At 49.0% G+C, this 16,154-nt stretch overlaps 1 protein-coding gene across 6 annotated transcripts in view; it reads right to left on the reverse strand.

Annotated features, from left to right (window-relative positions):
- Positions 1–16,154, reverse strand: part of Tacc1 (transforming acidic coiled-coil containing protein 1) — a 97,342-nt gene that overhangs the window by 42,804 nt on the left and 38,384 nt on the right. For 2 of the 6 annotated variants that reach the window (XM_036209257.1, XM_036209256.1), the window contains exons 1-2: positions 15,633–16,001; positions 14,485–14,600 (exon numbers count right to left, since the gene is read on the reverse strand). The exons of 1 other annotated variant lie outside the window; for it this stretch is intronic. In XM_036209257.1, coding sequence (XP_036065150.1) covers positions 14,485–14,600; positions 15,633–15,796 — 280 coding nt within the window. In that variant the 5' untranslated portion in view covers positions 15,797–16,001. 3 more of the 6 variants (XM_036209259.1, XM_036209258.1, XM_036209260.1) reach the window with 3 other exon arrangements.

A 16,154-nucleotide genomic window follows, 5' to 3' on the forward strand; every position in this document is an offset into this window, starting at 1 on the left:
AGGCCAACTCCTTTAAATATTGAGTTCCAGGCCAGCTAGGGTGAGACCCTGCCTCCACAACAAAACAAACAAACAAATAAAACCTAATAAAATAAAAAGACATCTTTTTTTTAAGACCATTTAGTTGCACACACTTTAGAAATGCCTGTATGTGTGTGTGCACATGTTCAGGTGTGTCTATCTGCAGAGGCTGGAGGAGGGCAGCCTTGGGTATCACCCTCAGGAATGCCATCTCCTTCCTTTGAGACAGGCTCTCTCATTGGCCTGGAGCTCACGTCAGGCTAGACTGACCACAGGGCAACCATCGAGGAGCCCTTTGGTCTCTGAACCCTCCCAGAGGTGCACACCACATTGCCCAGCGTGGTGTGGGGACTGAACTCGGATCTTCACACGAGCTTTGCTGACAGGGCATCATACTCTGAGCACCATCGAAACCGCTCAACAAAGATAAAATGGCTCCCGTCCTACAGGAAAGGGGGACAACTGTACAGCAGATTCACGGTTCAGAAAAATGTCCTCAATGATCTCTCGTGTGTCACTCCCAGGGACCCACACTGGAGGTGGCAGATCGCACTGCCACTTTTGGATCGTAAGTCCTTCTTGAGGAAGCCCACATGTGCTAGTTGAGTTCTATTTACAGAGACGTGAAGATGACGCCACTCCTTCCCTCGCCAACAGGAAAAACCATGCATATGAAACAGCCTAGAAACATAGCGGCTGGCATTCCAGGGGCTTGGCTGGGCTTTCTGGGGACGATACAGAACATAACGTAGAGTATTTACACTACACAGCCCACCCTGGCCTCAAACTCACAACCCTGCCGCCTCTAGCTTTGCCTAACTTTGGCTACGGTTTGTAATTCTATTTTGTAAAGCTGAGTTGGAGTTTAATAAATATGTCAGTATACATTTAATTAAGCACAAGGGTTAAGAGAAAAGGGTGCCGCAGAATTAAGATCCACACCACGGGGCACGGGCCTGGGCTTCCCTGTGCGCTGAAGTTTATTAAAAGGTAAACACAGACTGTGGGCATGAAGGCTAAGACATGCAAAGAGGGGAGCTGGAGAAGAATGAGACACCCAGGCAAGTCACTGTCCTTCCGAATTCTAACTTCACTTCCTCCACACCCTCCCTCACACATCCCCTACAGCTCCTTGAGAAGCCAAGTGGCTCGCGTGTACCCCAGGCTGGTTATAGTGTAAGACCCTTCCTTTAAGAAAAACAAACTGCCGGGCGGCAGCGGCGGTGGCGCACGCCTTTAATCCCAGCACTCAGGAGGCAGAGGCAGGCGGGCGTATCTCTGTGAGTTCAATGCCAGCCTGGTCTACAGAGCAAGATCCAGGACAAGTACCAAAACTACACAGAGAAACCCTGTCTTGAAACACCTCCCCCCACCCCACCCAAGAAAAAGAAAAAGAAACTCTGGGAAACTGTGTTTCTTTACTTGCTGTTGCTGTGATAAAACACCATGACCAAGAGCCACCGAGGTGGGAGGCTGGAGAGATGGCTCAGAGGTTAAGAGCACTGGCTGCTCTTCTAGAGGTCCTGAGTTCAATTCCCAGCAACCACATGGTGGCTCACAACCATCTGTAATGAGATCTGGCGCCCTCTTCTGACCTGCAGTCAGACATGCAGGGAGGATATTGTATACATAATAAATAAATGAATTAATTTTTTAAAAAAAAGCAACTGAGGTGGAAAGGGATCCTTAAGCTTACAGTTATAGTTCATCACAGAAGGAAGTCGAGGCAGAAGGCAGAACTCAGGGCAGGAACTGAAGCAGCAGAGGTCACGAGGAGCATGGCTTTCCGGTCTGCTCTTCCGGGCTTGCTGCCTCCACCTGCTTTTCCTATACTGAGGTGAACCACCTGCCCAGGGATGGCGCCACCCACAGTGAGCCGGGTCTTTAATCCCAGCACTTTCTACATCAATCATCCATCAAGAAAATGCCTGTCTACAGGCTGAGCTGATGGGTGCGGCATTCCCTCAGCTCAGTCCTCTCCTCCTAGATGATTTGTCAAGCCAAGGCCAAGGGATCTGGGAAATGAGCCAACTAATTTGTCCCCAGACTGCCCTCCACAGGGGCCTTCACTCCCTAAAGAGCCCCTTACCCTACCCATCTAAGAACCCAGTGCTCCAACAGAGCTGATGCCCAGTGCCCACTGCCCGGCCCAGGGGATCTTTTTTCGCATGAGAAAGGAATATTTACACAGTACGCCGTGAGGCCGCTCAGCTGCACACTGACAGCTGTTTCGGGGCTAACATTTCATCTTCCTTTGCCCCCTTTCCTTCTGGAGGCCCCGCAGGGCCCCACTCTGCACTAGCCTTGTATCCTGCCCTCCCCTCCGGGGCAGAAATCCAGGGTGTCAGGAGAAAAACTGGCTCCAATAGGCAGCACCCCTTTCTAACCTGAGGAGAATGGTAATGAGGCCCACATTAGCATTTCTGACGAGCGTCCAAAACTTGAGAGAGGGAGGGGTACCTCGAACTTCGTGTCTGGGTTTCTAGTGGCTGATGTTTCTAAGTTGCAATCTATCCTATGTATGTTTTCAATTGACAGCTCCTCTTCCAAGATAACCGTGGCTTTTGTCAAATTTAAAAAAAACAAAAAAAAAAAAAAAAACAGCCAGGCGGTGGTGGGGCACACCTTTAATCCCAGCACTCGGGAGGCAGAGGCAGGTGGATCTCTGTGAGTTCAAGGCCAGCCTGGGCTACAGAGTGAGTTCCAGGAAAGGCGCAAAGCTACAGAGAAACCCTGTCTTGAAAAACCAAAACAAACAAACAAAAACTATCACAAAAGCCAAGGTCATGGGCCTTCAAGTGGAGAATGAAAAGCCAGTTGTCCAGGGACTAAAGGACCCTGAAGGTCTTTTCCCGGGGGTGGACTATGCAGTTCACATTCTTCTGACAGCCCTTGGGCCCCAGGCCACATGGAAGCATGGGGAGGGATTGTTCCGTCAAGGCAGAATGTCTCCTTAGGGTCACCGTACCATGAGGATGTCTAAGGCGGAACACCAACACTAACTCACCTATCCAGAGCAGGCCAACTGTACTAACCCTTCCCTGTCACCTCTGAAACTGAAAAGTATTTACTACCAAGGAGCTCAGGGAGGGCAAGTTCAGCTCTTTGGTGTTTTATTTTCGTTTGGAGACAGGGCCCCTGCTACCATACCATTCTGAGGTAACTTTTAAATTCTAACAGAGGCAGCGTGGTAGCACCTGCTGAGGAGGACCCCAGCACTCGGGAGGCTCAGGTGGGAATGATCCCAAGTCTGAAAACAGCCTGGGTAACACACACACACACACACACACACACACACACACACACACACACACCCTCAGTGTACACGCACAGACTAAAGTTTTACATGTAAAAAATAAACAAAACTGGTGCATTTTCAATGTTAAAGAACTCATTTCAAGTTTGCAAAACAGCATTTTGTGCTATTTCATTGAAAAAGAGATCCAACTGGAGAGATGGCTCAGAGGTTAAGAGCACTGGCTGCTCTTCCAGAGGTCCTGAGTTCAATTTCCAGTAACCACATAGTGGCTCACAACCATCTGTAATGTGATCTGGTGCCCTCTTCTGGCCTGCAGTCATACATGCTGTATACATAATAAATAAATAAATCTTTAAAGAAAAAGAAAAAGAGACCCAAGAGAACAGGGGTGGGAGCAGTGGTGGGGTGGGGTAGGATTCAGTGGAAGATCATTTAGTATGCATTGAGTCCCTGGGTTCCATTTCAAGCACAATCCACTCAAATCAAGAGATCCAAATTCTACCCTCTGAAGGCCATACTCTAAGGAACCAAAGAAGAGGGCTAACCAGGAAGCGTCCGTCTACCAACAAGGCAAAGCCTTCTCCAGAGAAGCCAAGACCAACAATTGACTCTTTGATCCTCTCGATAATGTGGTGCCTATCGGTTCTGGAAGCCATCTGGATCTATCTGAGGCCACATTTCAAGTGGCGCAGAAACCCTCTACCACAGACAGAAGTCAGAAAGCCCTCGGCACAGGGCTGCACTACTCCAGCAGGAAGACACGTGCTGACAGATGGGTTTGCAGTGCAGAGACCTGAAATTGTGGAGCTTCAAGCCATTGCTGCCAAACAGCCATAATGTGCAATCTCTTCAGAAATAATCACTGCAGAACTCAAAATACCAACTGCTTCTCTCGGAAAGCAGTAACCACCCACACCGCTGGGAAGCAGCTGAGGCTCATGATAAAAAGAGAAAGGAATGCTTAGCAAGAGGAGCCCCCAGACAGTGAGCGCATGAGACACTCCCAGAGCAGGACGGTCATCCTGTCTGTGCCCAGGAAAGCTGCTCAAGAGACCTTAAGGGAAGGAAGCTGGGGGAAGTTGATGGATCCGGAAATCACACCCTTTGGCCATCTACGAAGCTGTGGCGACCAGCTCCAGCAACGGTGCTCCCAATGAGCCTTCACCTCCTGGCATACCACTGGGCTAACCTGTGTCACCGAAAGGGTTCTGTGGAAGTAACTGTGACTTCTGAGGCCTCTGACTTGCTCGCTAGTGGCCCAGTCAGTCTGGGGAAGTGAAGCCAGCTGCCGTTCTGTGAGGACATTGAAACAACACTATACCAGGGCTTCTCACCTGAACCTCACTCCAGCACTAACCGGTGAAAAGGAGCAGGCCAGAGTAAAAGACCCTTAACCTGGGAGGTTACGTCTCCCAAGGGCCTTGTTCTCAAGAGTGACCTGAGCCAACTTACTGCCTGGCTAAGCTGCCCCACTTTCCAAAACTGCTTCAAGCTAAGTTTTGAAATAATTTGCTAAGAAGCAATCAGTGGACCTCCACCAAACAATACAGGACTGCAATGGGAACGAGGAACATGGCTCAGAGAAATGCACTCGTCTACCTGGGGGTGAGGCCATGGTCCAATCTCAAACACTACTAACAAAAACAAAACAAACAAACCATAACAACCCTTGTCTCTCTACCTCAGAATAGGCAGAGTCCCAGGGGGCTGTGTGCCTCTCCACACCCCCTTTCCTCACCAGACAAGACTCGGGGAGAAGAGAAACCGATCCCTTCCTACGTTTTCCTCATTGAAGGGCTGATACTGTGGTTACTTTTACTTATTTGTGGAGAGACAAGGTCTCTCTATGTATCCCTGGCTGTCCTGGAACTCACTCTGTAGACCGGGCTGGCCTGGAACTCAAGAGATCCGCCTGCCTCTGTCTCCCTTGCACCAGGACTAAAGGCGTTTGCTACCCACACAGGAGCTGAGGCTGATTATCAAGAAAATAAAATGTTTCCTGTACAACTGTCGTGCTTACCCAAAGACGACTTTTGCTCCTGCTGGTTGTGTCTACATGTGCAGCAAACGTCTGCTGTTTGAAACCCAAACTACAGTGTATAGACACACGCATATGGACGTGCACGCACGCCAAGTTCACAGGCACAGGAAGACCCATCTACTAGGGACTTTTTAGCTGTCGCTCGGGAGGATCTTTCCCCAGCACACACCCTGTTCTGGCAGCATTTGAAGGCCTTTCATTTCTTCTTAGCCTTCTCAAACCCTGCACGGGGGAGCCACAAATTCCCAGGAGGGGAAAACTGTGAAACACATTTCACGGAGCTCTGGATGTGCAAGCCCGCCCCCCTCCTGCCCTGTAGGAATGGAGACTGAACTCAGGGTCTGGTGCTATGTAGGTCAGGTTGGTCTCAAAGTTGTGCTGACCCTCCTGTCTCAACCCCAAGAGTTAAACTATTAGTGGATTTTACATATTTTTTTCTTTTTGGTTTTTCGAGACAGGGTTTCTCTATGTAGCTTTTGGAGCCTGTCCTGAAACTCACTCTGTAGACCAGGCTGGCCTTGAACTCAGAGATCCGCTTGCCTCTGCCTCCTAGTGCTGGGATTAAAGGTATGCACCACTACTACTACTACTACTACCACCACCACCACCACCACCACCAGCACCACCACCCCTGCAGGATTTTACATATTTCTAAAAACAAAACAAAACAAAACAAAAACCAAACAAACAAAACTTTACACCAATTTACTATGTGCAAGCGTGTGATCAGTCAAGCCATGAGACTTGATGCCAAGTAAGCGCAGTCAAGGCTCTGGTCCTGATGTCTCACTTTTTGAAACAGAAATCATATCCTGCCTCAGCATCACTGCTAAAATGGAAATGCTCTAAACAAAAACCACCTGCACCTAAAATACCCAATATGCAGCTGAACTAGAAAGCGGGTTAGGTGAGCATCCCGTAACGGGAACTGGGAAGCATGCACTGTTCCTTTCCCAGCGGTGCTCCAGAGAAGAGGCTGCTGGACCAGCTGTTGTGATGCATACCCTTCAACTGCAGCAGGAGAAGGCTGAGCGGGAGAACCAGGAGCTAGCCTGGGCTCCACGGTGACTCAGCCTCAAAAGCAAAAGGAATGAAGAGGAGGGAACGCAGGGGCCAAGGATGCAGTTGAGTAGCAGAGCTGTCAGGAGTATCTGGGGCAGCCAGGCACACTTGCCCTTGAGAAGCAGCAAGAGACCCATGACATCAGCAATCCCCAGTGAGTTTGCCAGCAAGAGCAAACCCTAAGAATGGTCAGGACTAGGCTGGTGCTCAAAGTGGATGGAGGCAGAGATCCTCAACTCAAAAGCACCGGGGCCTTCTACAGCCAACCCCTACAGTCACAGGTATGGTTAGCAACCTTGGTTATCAAAGCTCCAGGAAGATGGTTGTTCAATGGACAAATGACGGACTCCCCCACACTAGGGCGGGTTTTGGAGATTATGAGAAAACAGCCACACCCCAGGACTGCCTGTAGATAAGACTGCTGCTTCGGAGAAGGACTACAATGGCTTTTCTGGCTTTTTGGTTTTGTTTTCCTGACTTTTGAGACAGGGTCTCACTATGTAGCTCTGGATGTCCTGGAGCTTGCTCTGTAGACCAGGCTGGCCTCGAACTCAGAGATCCTCCCACCTCTGCCTCCTGAATGCTGGGATTAAAGGCGTGCGCCATCACTGCTTGGTTGGTTTCTGGTTTTCTTTGAGAAAGGTGTTTCATATAACCCAGTCTGGTCTTGAACTTATTGGGCGGCCAAAGACGACCGTGGACTCCCGCCTCTCCTGCCTCCAGCTCCTGAGCACTGAGAGAACTGTCGGTTTACCACAATGCCTGATTTAAACTTTACCCCACAATATTGTGCATCCTAATAAATTTATCTGGGGTCAGAGAACAGACAGCCACAAGAACAAAGCCAAAAATGGTGGCTAGAAAATGGGTCAGAGCAAGCCATAGCAGAAGTTGGGCGATGGTGGTGGTGGTGGTGGTGGTGGTAGTAGTGGTGGTGCACGCCTTTAATCCCAGCACTTGGGAGGCAGAGCCAGGTGGATCTCTGTGAGTTCAAGGCCACTTTAGAAACAGCCAGGCACGGTGACACACGCCTTTAATCCCAGGGAGTGATAGCAGAAAGCAGAAAGGTATATAAGACCTGAGGACTAGGAACTAAGTTAGTCAAGCATTTGGCTGGTTTAGCATTCGGGCTTTGGAGCAGCACAGTTCAGCTGAGAGCCACAGAAGCTGGCAGTCGGAGGAAAGAGGACCAGCTGAGGAACTGGCGAGGTGAGGTAGCTGTGGCTTGTTCTGCTTCTCAGATCTTCCATCATTCACCCCAATAACAGGCCTCGGGTTTGATCTTATTATAAATAAGACTCTCTAAGATTCGTACTACACTGGAGCTTGCCTTTAGGCCATACCCATTGTTCCCGTGGGGGCATTTAGGACTACTCCCAACCCCACAGGTAGAAAATGCCTCTACCACAGAAATTATCAGTAAATATGCCGGTGATAAGGGAGGGATGCAACTCAGGAAGGAGTTTAATCCTTAGAATACTTAAGAAGGCCTTGTAGCCGGGTGTGGTGGCGCACCCCTTTAGTCCTAGTACTTGGGAGGCAGAGCCAGGCAGATCTGTGTAAGTTCGAGGCCAGCCCAGATCTACAGAGTGAGTTTCAGGACAGTCAGGGCTACACAGAGAAACCCTGTCTGGAAAAACCAAAAACTGAAACAAAGAAAGGCCTTGACTTTGCTGCATCTAAAAGGAGTAAGTGATTTGAAAGTCACTAAAATCTTCACTTCGGGCAGGCGTGAGAGTTCTTCTGCCCTGGTGCTCTTTAGCAGACACTGCTCTGTGTTCTGAGAAAACAGCTTTCTTAACACAAAACAGTGTCTTGGGTGGAGTGCCATACGGAAGTTCTCCCTCCCTACCTCACTACACTGTAACAAAGAAACCAACATTCCCCACTCCACTGGAGAAAAAACAGAAATGCAGGATGCCGCTAAGGCTAAGGTCTTCAAGCGTTAAACATCTTAGGCTAGAATCACAGAAAAAAACTAAATTAAGCTGTGAAAAAGCCAATCATACCAAAAAAAATCAAAGCGTTAAACTGGGGCATGGTAGATGGGCCACATATGTTAAACTGTCAGACTAGGTCATGTTTAATGTCCTTATTAGTCTCATTATTTCTAGGACATTCTAATAAACCCATATTTTGTTGTGGTTAAAAAAATATTCAACTAAATCCTGAAGAAAACATACTTGTAGATTTGTATGGACCACTTCAATATGTACCTAATAAAAATATTGGCATAATATCTGCCTATAAATATGCTCAAAGCTTTAGAATAAAAAATCTAGGGCTCAGATTTTAGCAAGACTGTATTCTAGATCTTAAACATCCAATAAATATACCATATATTGATAGACTCATACACAGCACCCAATATTACATTAGAAATACTGAATATGCAAAGTCTATGTTGGTGATGACAGAGAGATGTCTCAGTGGTTAAGAATCTGTAATGTGCACCTGGGCGGTGGTGGCACACGCCTTTAATCCCAGCACTCGGGAGGCAGAGCCAGGCGGATCTCTGTGAGTTCGAGGCCAGCCTGGGCTACAGAGTGAATTCCAGGAAAGGCTGCAAAGCTATGCAGAGAAACCCTGTCTCGAAAAACCAAAAAAAGAACCTGTAATGTTCTTGCAGAGAACCGTGTTTGGCTCACAACCACATGTAACTCCAGCTCCAAAGATCTGGCATCCACGGGCCACTGCCGTGCATGTTCAAACCCACACACTGACATATAATCAAAAACTAAAATAAGATCGGATTTTAAAAGTCTATGTTGGTTGGTACTTGTATTGCTAGATGATTCCAAAATGATTTCTCCCATGCTTGATTTTCTTTTCCAAATACGTATTATTTTTTAACTCTCTGAATCCCTTAGTGACAAGTCAAGTGTACTGTTTCCAAAGGAGACAAAGGGTCAGGCCACCTTTCTCCCTTAAGGAAGCCTTTCCCGAACAAATGGGCCCACATGGGTGGAAACTGATACACACTGTTCACTTGTTATTTGAGTACAGCCACCTTCTTTATTAATCTTCACGGCATCACCGGTCACTTCTCTGAAACCGGCGGAAGTATGGATAGAGGTTACCAAGCCTCTCTCCAGGCCCAAGTACTCAACTGCTACCAAGATACAAAACCAGCCACTTGAGCCTGGCTATATTCCCAAAGAGCATCACTACAATTTTTTTCAAACATTTCATTTTTGAGAGGAATTTTTTGTTTTGGTTTTGCTTTTGGTTTTGTTTTTTTTTTCTGTCCTGGAACTCACTTTGTGCACCAGGCTGGACTTGAACTCAAGGATCTGCCTGCCTCTGCCTCCCAGTGCTGGGATTAAAGGTGTGCGCCCCCACTTCTGGCTCAATCATTTAAAAATTTTAAATCCTTTCTATCCCTAGAGGGCCCCAAAAAAGTAGGTGACCCAATTTGGCCTTGAGCATGGCTTGATGTTTCTGATCTACATACCAAAATTATGTCAATGAATAATTTTGCACTTCTCACTGGGACAGTGGTGGTGTGCACGCCTTTAATCCCAGCCCTTGGGAGGCAGAGGCAGAAGGATCTCTGTGAGCTCAAGGCTAGCCTGACCTACAGAGTGAATTCCAGATCAGCCAGGGCTACACAGAGGAAACCCTGTCTCAAAAAAAAAAAAAAAAAATGCATTTCTTAATCAACACCAGCAATAAAGAACTAAAGTAGCGGGTTGGGGATTTAGCTCAGTGGTAGAGCACTTGCCTAGCAAGCACAAGGCCCTGGGTTCGATCCTCAGCTCAAAAAAAGAAAAAGAGAACTAAAGTAGCTCACTGGCTAGTGAGATGGCTCAGCCATGAGTCTGGGGATCTGAGTTCAATTCAATCCCTAGAACCCACGTAGGGACCTCTACACACATGCATACACATGCATGCATGCGCGCGTGCACACACACACACACACACACACACCTCTCTCTCTGGCATGTGTGCCTCTCCCCACGATAATGATAATAATTTTTTGAAGCAGCTAAAATGGCTGGGTATGGTGGCTCACACATTTTGGCAGAAGCGTGAGGATCTCTAAGTCTGAGGTCAAGCATGGCTACCTATGGAGTTCAGGCTAATCCAGTGAGACCCTGTCTCCAAACAAAACAAGCTGAACCCAGCTCAAGCACCTTTTGTTGGGAAAAGCAAACTGCAAATACAGAACTACCAGTGGAAACTTTTCGGCTGCCAGGGTGGTATTTCCAAGAAATACTTTCGGTTAGTTTGAGTTTATTACATATTCAGAAGCCAACTTTCTTTCTGTCTTTAAAAAAAAAAAAAACAACACAACCTGACCTACTATTTAATTGCTAGCATAAAACTGTCCTTAGGAGGACTCATTACAAAATTTGTATACGTTCTTAAAACAGTTTCCAATAAAAAGCAAAACTGTCTTTCTCTCTGAATGTAAAGGATCAGGAAACAGGTGACAGAGCATGAGTGATACACGAGAGTGACAGGAAGCCTAGCTCACTGCAAGTCTGAGAAGACAGCCCCACCCACTTTGTACGTGCTGGCCAACCATGGTTTGGAGCCGCAGAAATTCAAATAAAACTGACTATTATAGATGAAAGTGAAACAGCCAGTCTAAGAAATTAAAACTTCACCATGAACTAACTGACTTAAGAATTTGTGCTCAGGCAGAGGCAGGCAGATCTTCGAGTTCGAGGCCAGCCTGGTCTACAGAGCAAGTTCCAGGACAGCCAGGGCTACACAAAGAGACCACGTCTCGAAAAACAAAAACAAACAAAAATTCTTTGGGGACGGAGAGATGGCCCAGTGGTTAAGAGCACTGACTGCTCTTCCACAGGACCCGGGTTCAATTCCCGGTACCCACTTGGCAGTCACAACTGTCTGTTAATCCAGATCCAGGAAACTCCAACACCCTCACATGGACATACACGCAGGCAAAACACCAACACACATAAAATAAAAAAATCATTAAAAGAAAGAACAACTGGGGCTGGAGAGATGGCTCCGCGGTTAACAACACTGGCTGTTCTTCCAGAGGTCCTGAGTTCAATTCTCAGCAATCACATGGTGGCTCACAACCATCTATAATGAGAGCTGGTGCCTTCTCCTGGCCTGCAAGCATGCATGCATGTAGGCAGAACACTGTATACATAATAAATAAATAAATCTTAAAAAAAAAAAAAAAAAGAACAACTTTTGCTCAGTGAAACCATCTTCAGCAAGACCCATACTTCCGTTGTATTCTGGGGACAACTTTGTATGTGTGCCAAGGCAATCCGCATACTGGACTAACTCCAAGAGGTCCTTAAGAGGCCAGACACTAGCCGGGCGGTGGTGGTGCACGCCTTTAATCCCAGCACTCGGGAGGCAGAGGAAGGTGGATCTCTGCGAGTTCGAGGCCAGCCTGGTCTACCAAGTGAGTTCCAGGAAAGGCGCAAAGCTACACAGAGAAACCCTGTCTCAAAAAACCAAAAAAAAAAAAAAAGAGGCCAGACACTAACCAGTCTGAGGAGTTGCCCCACTGTTTAAAGACTTTAAACTGGGGGATTTTATAACAGGCAGGGTCAGATCCCAGACTACACACCACCACTCTCCGCCCCCTACAGTCACATTCCAAAGCAACGAACTACCCCGGGAACTTTGCTAATCCCAGACTCTCTAAGAAGAAAACATTTACACAGAATGAAAGAATGTGAGAGCCGCTGGAACAGGAAGGCCCAAACAATTGTGGGTCTGTGGCTGGGGGGTTATAGAGGAGCGGGGGCCGATCCCAGCCTCTATTCATTTACCAAAGAACGCGGCAGATTATTCAGAACAGCAGACTGGTAGACCGAGGAAAGGCTGCCCAAGCTGAGGACAATTCCAAGAGGCTTTCAAACAGCTATTAACATATGTCCTGTGGTCTTTATTTAAATGTGACGAGAAGGCCCACAACACAGCTCTTTCAGGCATCCAGTCCTCCCTCCTAATCTTCGAGAATTCTGAGAGAAGGAACCTATGGAGGCCAGCAGTATCTCCTTTACACAAAGTACTGCCCACGCCCCTCTGCACCCTATCAGTCCGTGAGAACGAGGAGTCCTGACCCGGAGCAGAACCAGCCCAGGGCCGGCTCAAGGGGCTGTTGGAGACTCAGCAGGAGACACACAGCATGGAGATCCCAATTTCTAGTCAAAAAACAAACTGCAGAAAAGGGGTGTCCATACACCAGGAACTCTACCTCCTCTACAAAGTCCAGTGACTTACTTCCCCAGGCAACCTAGGAAGTAAGCACTAAGCTACATCACCTGGGAGCCCAAGAAGTCATGATCAATTCCAAGATCGGAGGAACTGAGAGTCGTCCCATAGAACCCCCACTTTATGGTGATCAGGTTGGTAAGACAGTGGGGTGGAGATGCCACCTACAGAGGACAGCCACCCCGGAGCCCCTCCTCCACAAAGCAGCCAAACAGCCTTGCCAAAAGGAAGTCAGGCCCAGCAGCACTTGAGAGGCAGGGCACAAGTTCCAGGCCAGCCTGGGCTACACCAGGAGACTCTTATTTATGTCATAAACGACATCTTGGGTCAGCAAGATGGCCCCGGGAGTGTTCACTGTTCCGCCTGACGAGAGACCTGAGTTCAGTCCCTACAACCAACACAACACAGTGGAAGAACGGAGCCAATTCCCGAGTTGTCCTCCAAACACCACAGTGGCACATGCCCCTACCACCAAATAATAAATGCAAAAAACACATTTTTTAAAATTAAGAAATATGGGGGTTGAGGATTTAGCTCAGTGGTAGAGCACTTACCTAGCAAGCGCAATTCTCGGGAACTTTGAGAAGAAACTTGTTTTGAGGCACTCGGCTTAGGGCATTTTGTTCAGATGACCTACAAGCCCGTTTTCTATCTCACTCAGAAGACCTAATCATCATTAACACTGCTTGGCCTCCCTCTCACCTTGCTGACCTCAGCTCCTATTACCAGTCAATCCACTTGGGCAACACTGGCCTCTGTGCCTGCTCCTCCAGAAAGCATGCTTCTCCTCCGAACCCTGAGGCCTCACTGCTTATGGGCTCTTCTTTTGCAAATCCTCCTCCCTTTGCAGAAAGGGTTCTTCTCCCCAAAAAATATACAAGTTTTGTCTCCTCAATTCCCCCCTTTTAGGAGTCTGTTCAAGTTACCTTCTCCACCAATTTCCCCTAAACTAACGACCAGCATTTACTAACCAGGCCCATAGGCCATGCCCCCTACCCACCCACCCCCTGTTCTCCACAGAACTTAACACATCCCAACAGACAGACATCTTGCTTTTGACCCTTAAAAGGTTCACCTCCCTCCAAAATGTTACAGGAATTCGACTTCTGTATCACAGTGCCTCTGTTTACTGAAGGAACAATTAATTCCTATCAGAACAAGTGAAATTTTATTCAAAACTATGTAACAATAAACCAAGCATGGTGGTGCGGGCCTACCATTCCAGCAGTTGAAGACAGCAGGACCAGTTCAAGGTTATATTCAACTACACAGTGAGTTTCAAGGCCAGCCTGAGCTATCAAAAAAAAAAAAAAAATCAACAAAAAAAGATTGCCATTAATTTAGCGGGCCAGAAGCATCTAGAATTAAAGGCCATGTCTGAGGTTGGGCTCTAGGGGGCCAGAAAAGAGTTATGTGTACCAGATTTTCTTGGGCTCCCCACCGGTCCTTGGTGGAAAGGCAAGGCAAGGAATTTTGAAACTGCTTAAGATTCCTAACTCAACAATCAACTCTTACCTATAATTTTGTGTCTAGCCACACCCTTGTAGAAAAAACAACTAGACTGTGGGATCGGTGAAGCCAGACCTAAACATAACTCGACCAGTTACCGCTGCACTCAGTTTTTGCTTATTCAGGGTTGAGAAGGAATTTCTAACTGGTTGAGAACATCAATAATCTCATACTCCAAGTTCACAATCTCTCTTCAGAGAATGAAGAAATCATTGAATCATCAAATGCCCAAAGTGTTTTATTTCACAAGACAAAAGGCAAAGGGCCTTCCAAATCAGCAAGGGGACCACCTAACTTCTCTCAAGTGGCGCTTGAGGTACACACACTTTTTTTTTTTTTAAGTTAAAACCAAAGAGGTAGAAAATTAAAGTTGTATTACCTTGGGTTTTGGCCTCAGGTTCTGTCGATCCTAGTGGTGAATCACAAGACTCCTTGAGAGGCGATCTGATTGGAGTTTCAGCTTCAGGGGTCTCAAAATTACCTTCAGAATCCGAGCTGCCAAGGGGGAAAAATGAGGCATTACCACAGTCAAAGGTATTTCCAACTGCCTTTAAAATGCACTTATTCACAAGGGTGCAAGTCCAGCACCTCGGTCTAACTTTCCAACCAAACCAACCAATCAATCCTCAACCCGGCTGAGAGAGGATGCAGCAGTTTTTCAGCGGATGCCCAGCATCCTAGCTCCCCGAAATCTCTTCCGTCCTCTGGAGCTTCTCACCGGGACCACTTATTTTTGAGGTCATCTTTGCTTTTCACACCCGAAAGGGGTTGGGGGGGGGGCGGTTTTCCAATCAACTCCTCTCCTCGTAATAGACCCCTTTTCCAGAGGCTTAAAAAATTAATACCGCCCCACCCCCAGACTAAGCCAATTCTAGCCATGCCCTGTTCCTTGGTAGGCCTCTACCTGTCTGAAAGTCACTCGAGGCTGAAAACGCCGTCACCTGCCTTCCACAATCACACGTGTGACAGCTCAGCAGAGACCACCATTTCTCACCAGCTGCCCGGGGCCTGTCATCACGCGATTCCTCTTATTTTATCACGGCTGCATTTTAGGACACTGGCGGGGCCGAGCAGGGCGGGGGGAAGCGATTTCCTGCCCACCGTGTAGGGGGAAAAAAAGCTACAAATCCCTCCTGGCCTCATCCACTGACACTAACCCGGTGTGACTGTGTCGGGAGCCCGGGTGTCGGCGCTTAAAGAAAGCGACCCCGGCAAACCGGGATGCGGAGACTGCGGATGCGGGGCTGGGTTCAGAAAGCTCACAAGGCAAGACAGGGGACGAAAGCACACTGGGCAGACACAACGCGCCCGAACTTTCGGGGTGGCACAGCGCGCGGGGCGGGGGGACAAGGGGGGGGCCGGGGAGACGGGACGGGGGACCCGGCGGCTGCGGGGACAAGACGCAGCGGAGCCGGGAACACACGGGCGGCGCGCGCGCACAGCAGCAGCAGCAGCAGCAGCAGCATGACCGCGGGGTGGGGAGGGCGGCGCGCGCCAGGCATCTCGGCTGGGACGCGGTGTACTTGCCTGAAACTCAGGGATTTGGTCTCGGCTTGCGAGTCCTCCTCCTCCTCGGGGTCGCCCTCGGGGCCGCCGGCTTCTTCCTCGCCCGCGCCCGCGCCGCGGACCGCAGACCACGTCCACTTGGCCCACTGCACCGGCGACAGGATCTGCCAGGGACTGAACGCCATGAGCGCGGCTGCCCGCCCCGGCGGTGGGGAAACGGCGGCCTCCTTCCTTCAAGATGGAGGGGCCGTGCGTGACAGGCGCCGGCAGCGTCGCCGGCGACCCGCGGATGTGGCTCAACGAGCGCCGTCGGGCCGGGCGCAGCGCTTCCTCCCACGGCCCGCAGCGCCGCTCGCCCCCGCGCCGCGCCACCGGCTCGCCACCCGCGCGCGCCCGCCTCTCCTTCCCCTCCCTCCCTCCCTCTCTCCCACTCTCTCCCTCTGTCTCTCTCTCCCTCTCTGCGCGGCTTGGCTCTGGGGTCCGCGCCCGCCTCCAGCTTCCAGCAGCCCCGGCCGCCGCGGAGCCGCGCCCCTGGAGCCGCCC

Source organism: Onychomys torridus, chromosome 17 (genome assembly GCF_903995425.1).
Source record: "Onychomys torridus chromosome 17, mOncTor1.1, whole genome shotgun sequence".
NCBI lineage: Eukaryota > Metazoa > Chordata > Mammalia > Rodentia > Cricetidae > Onychomys > Onychomys torridus.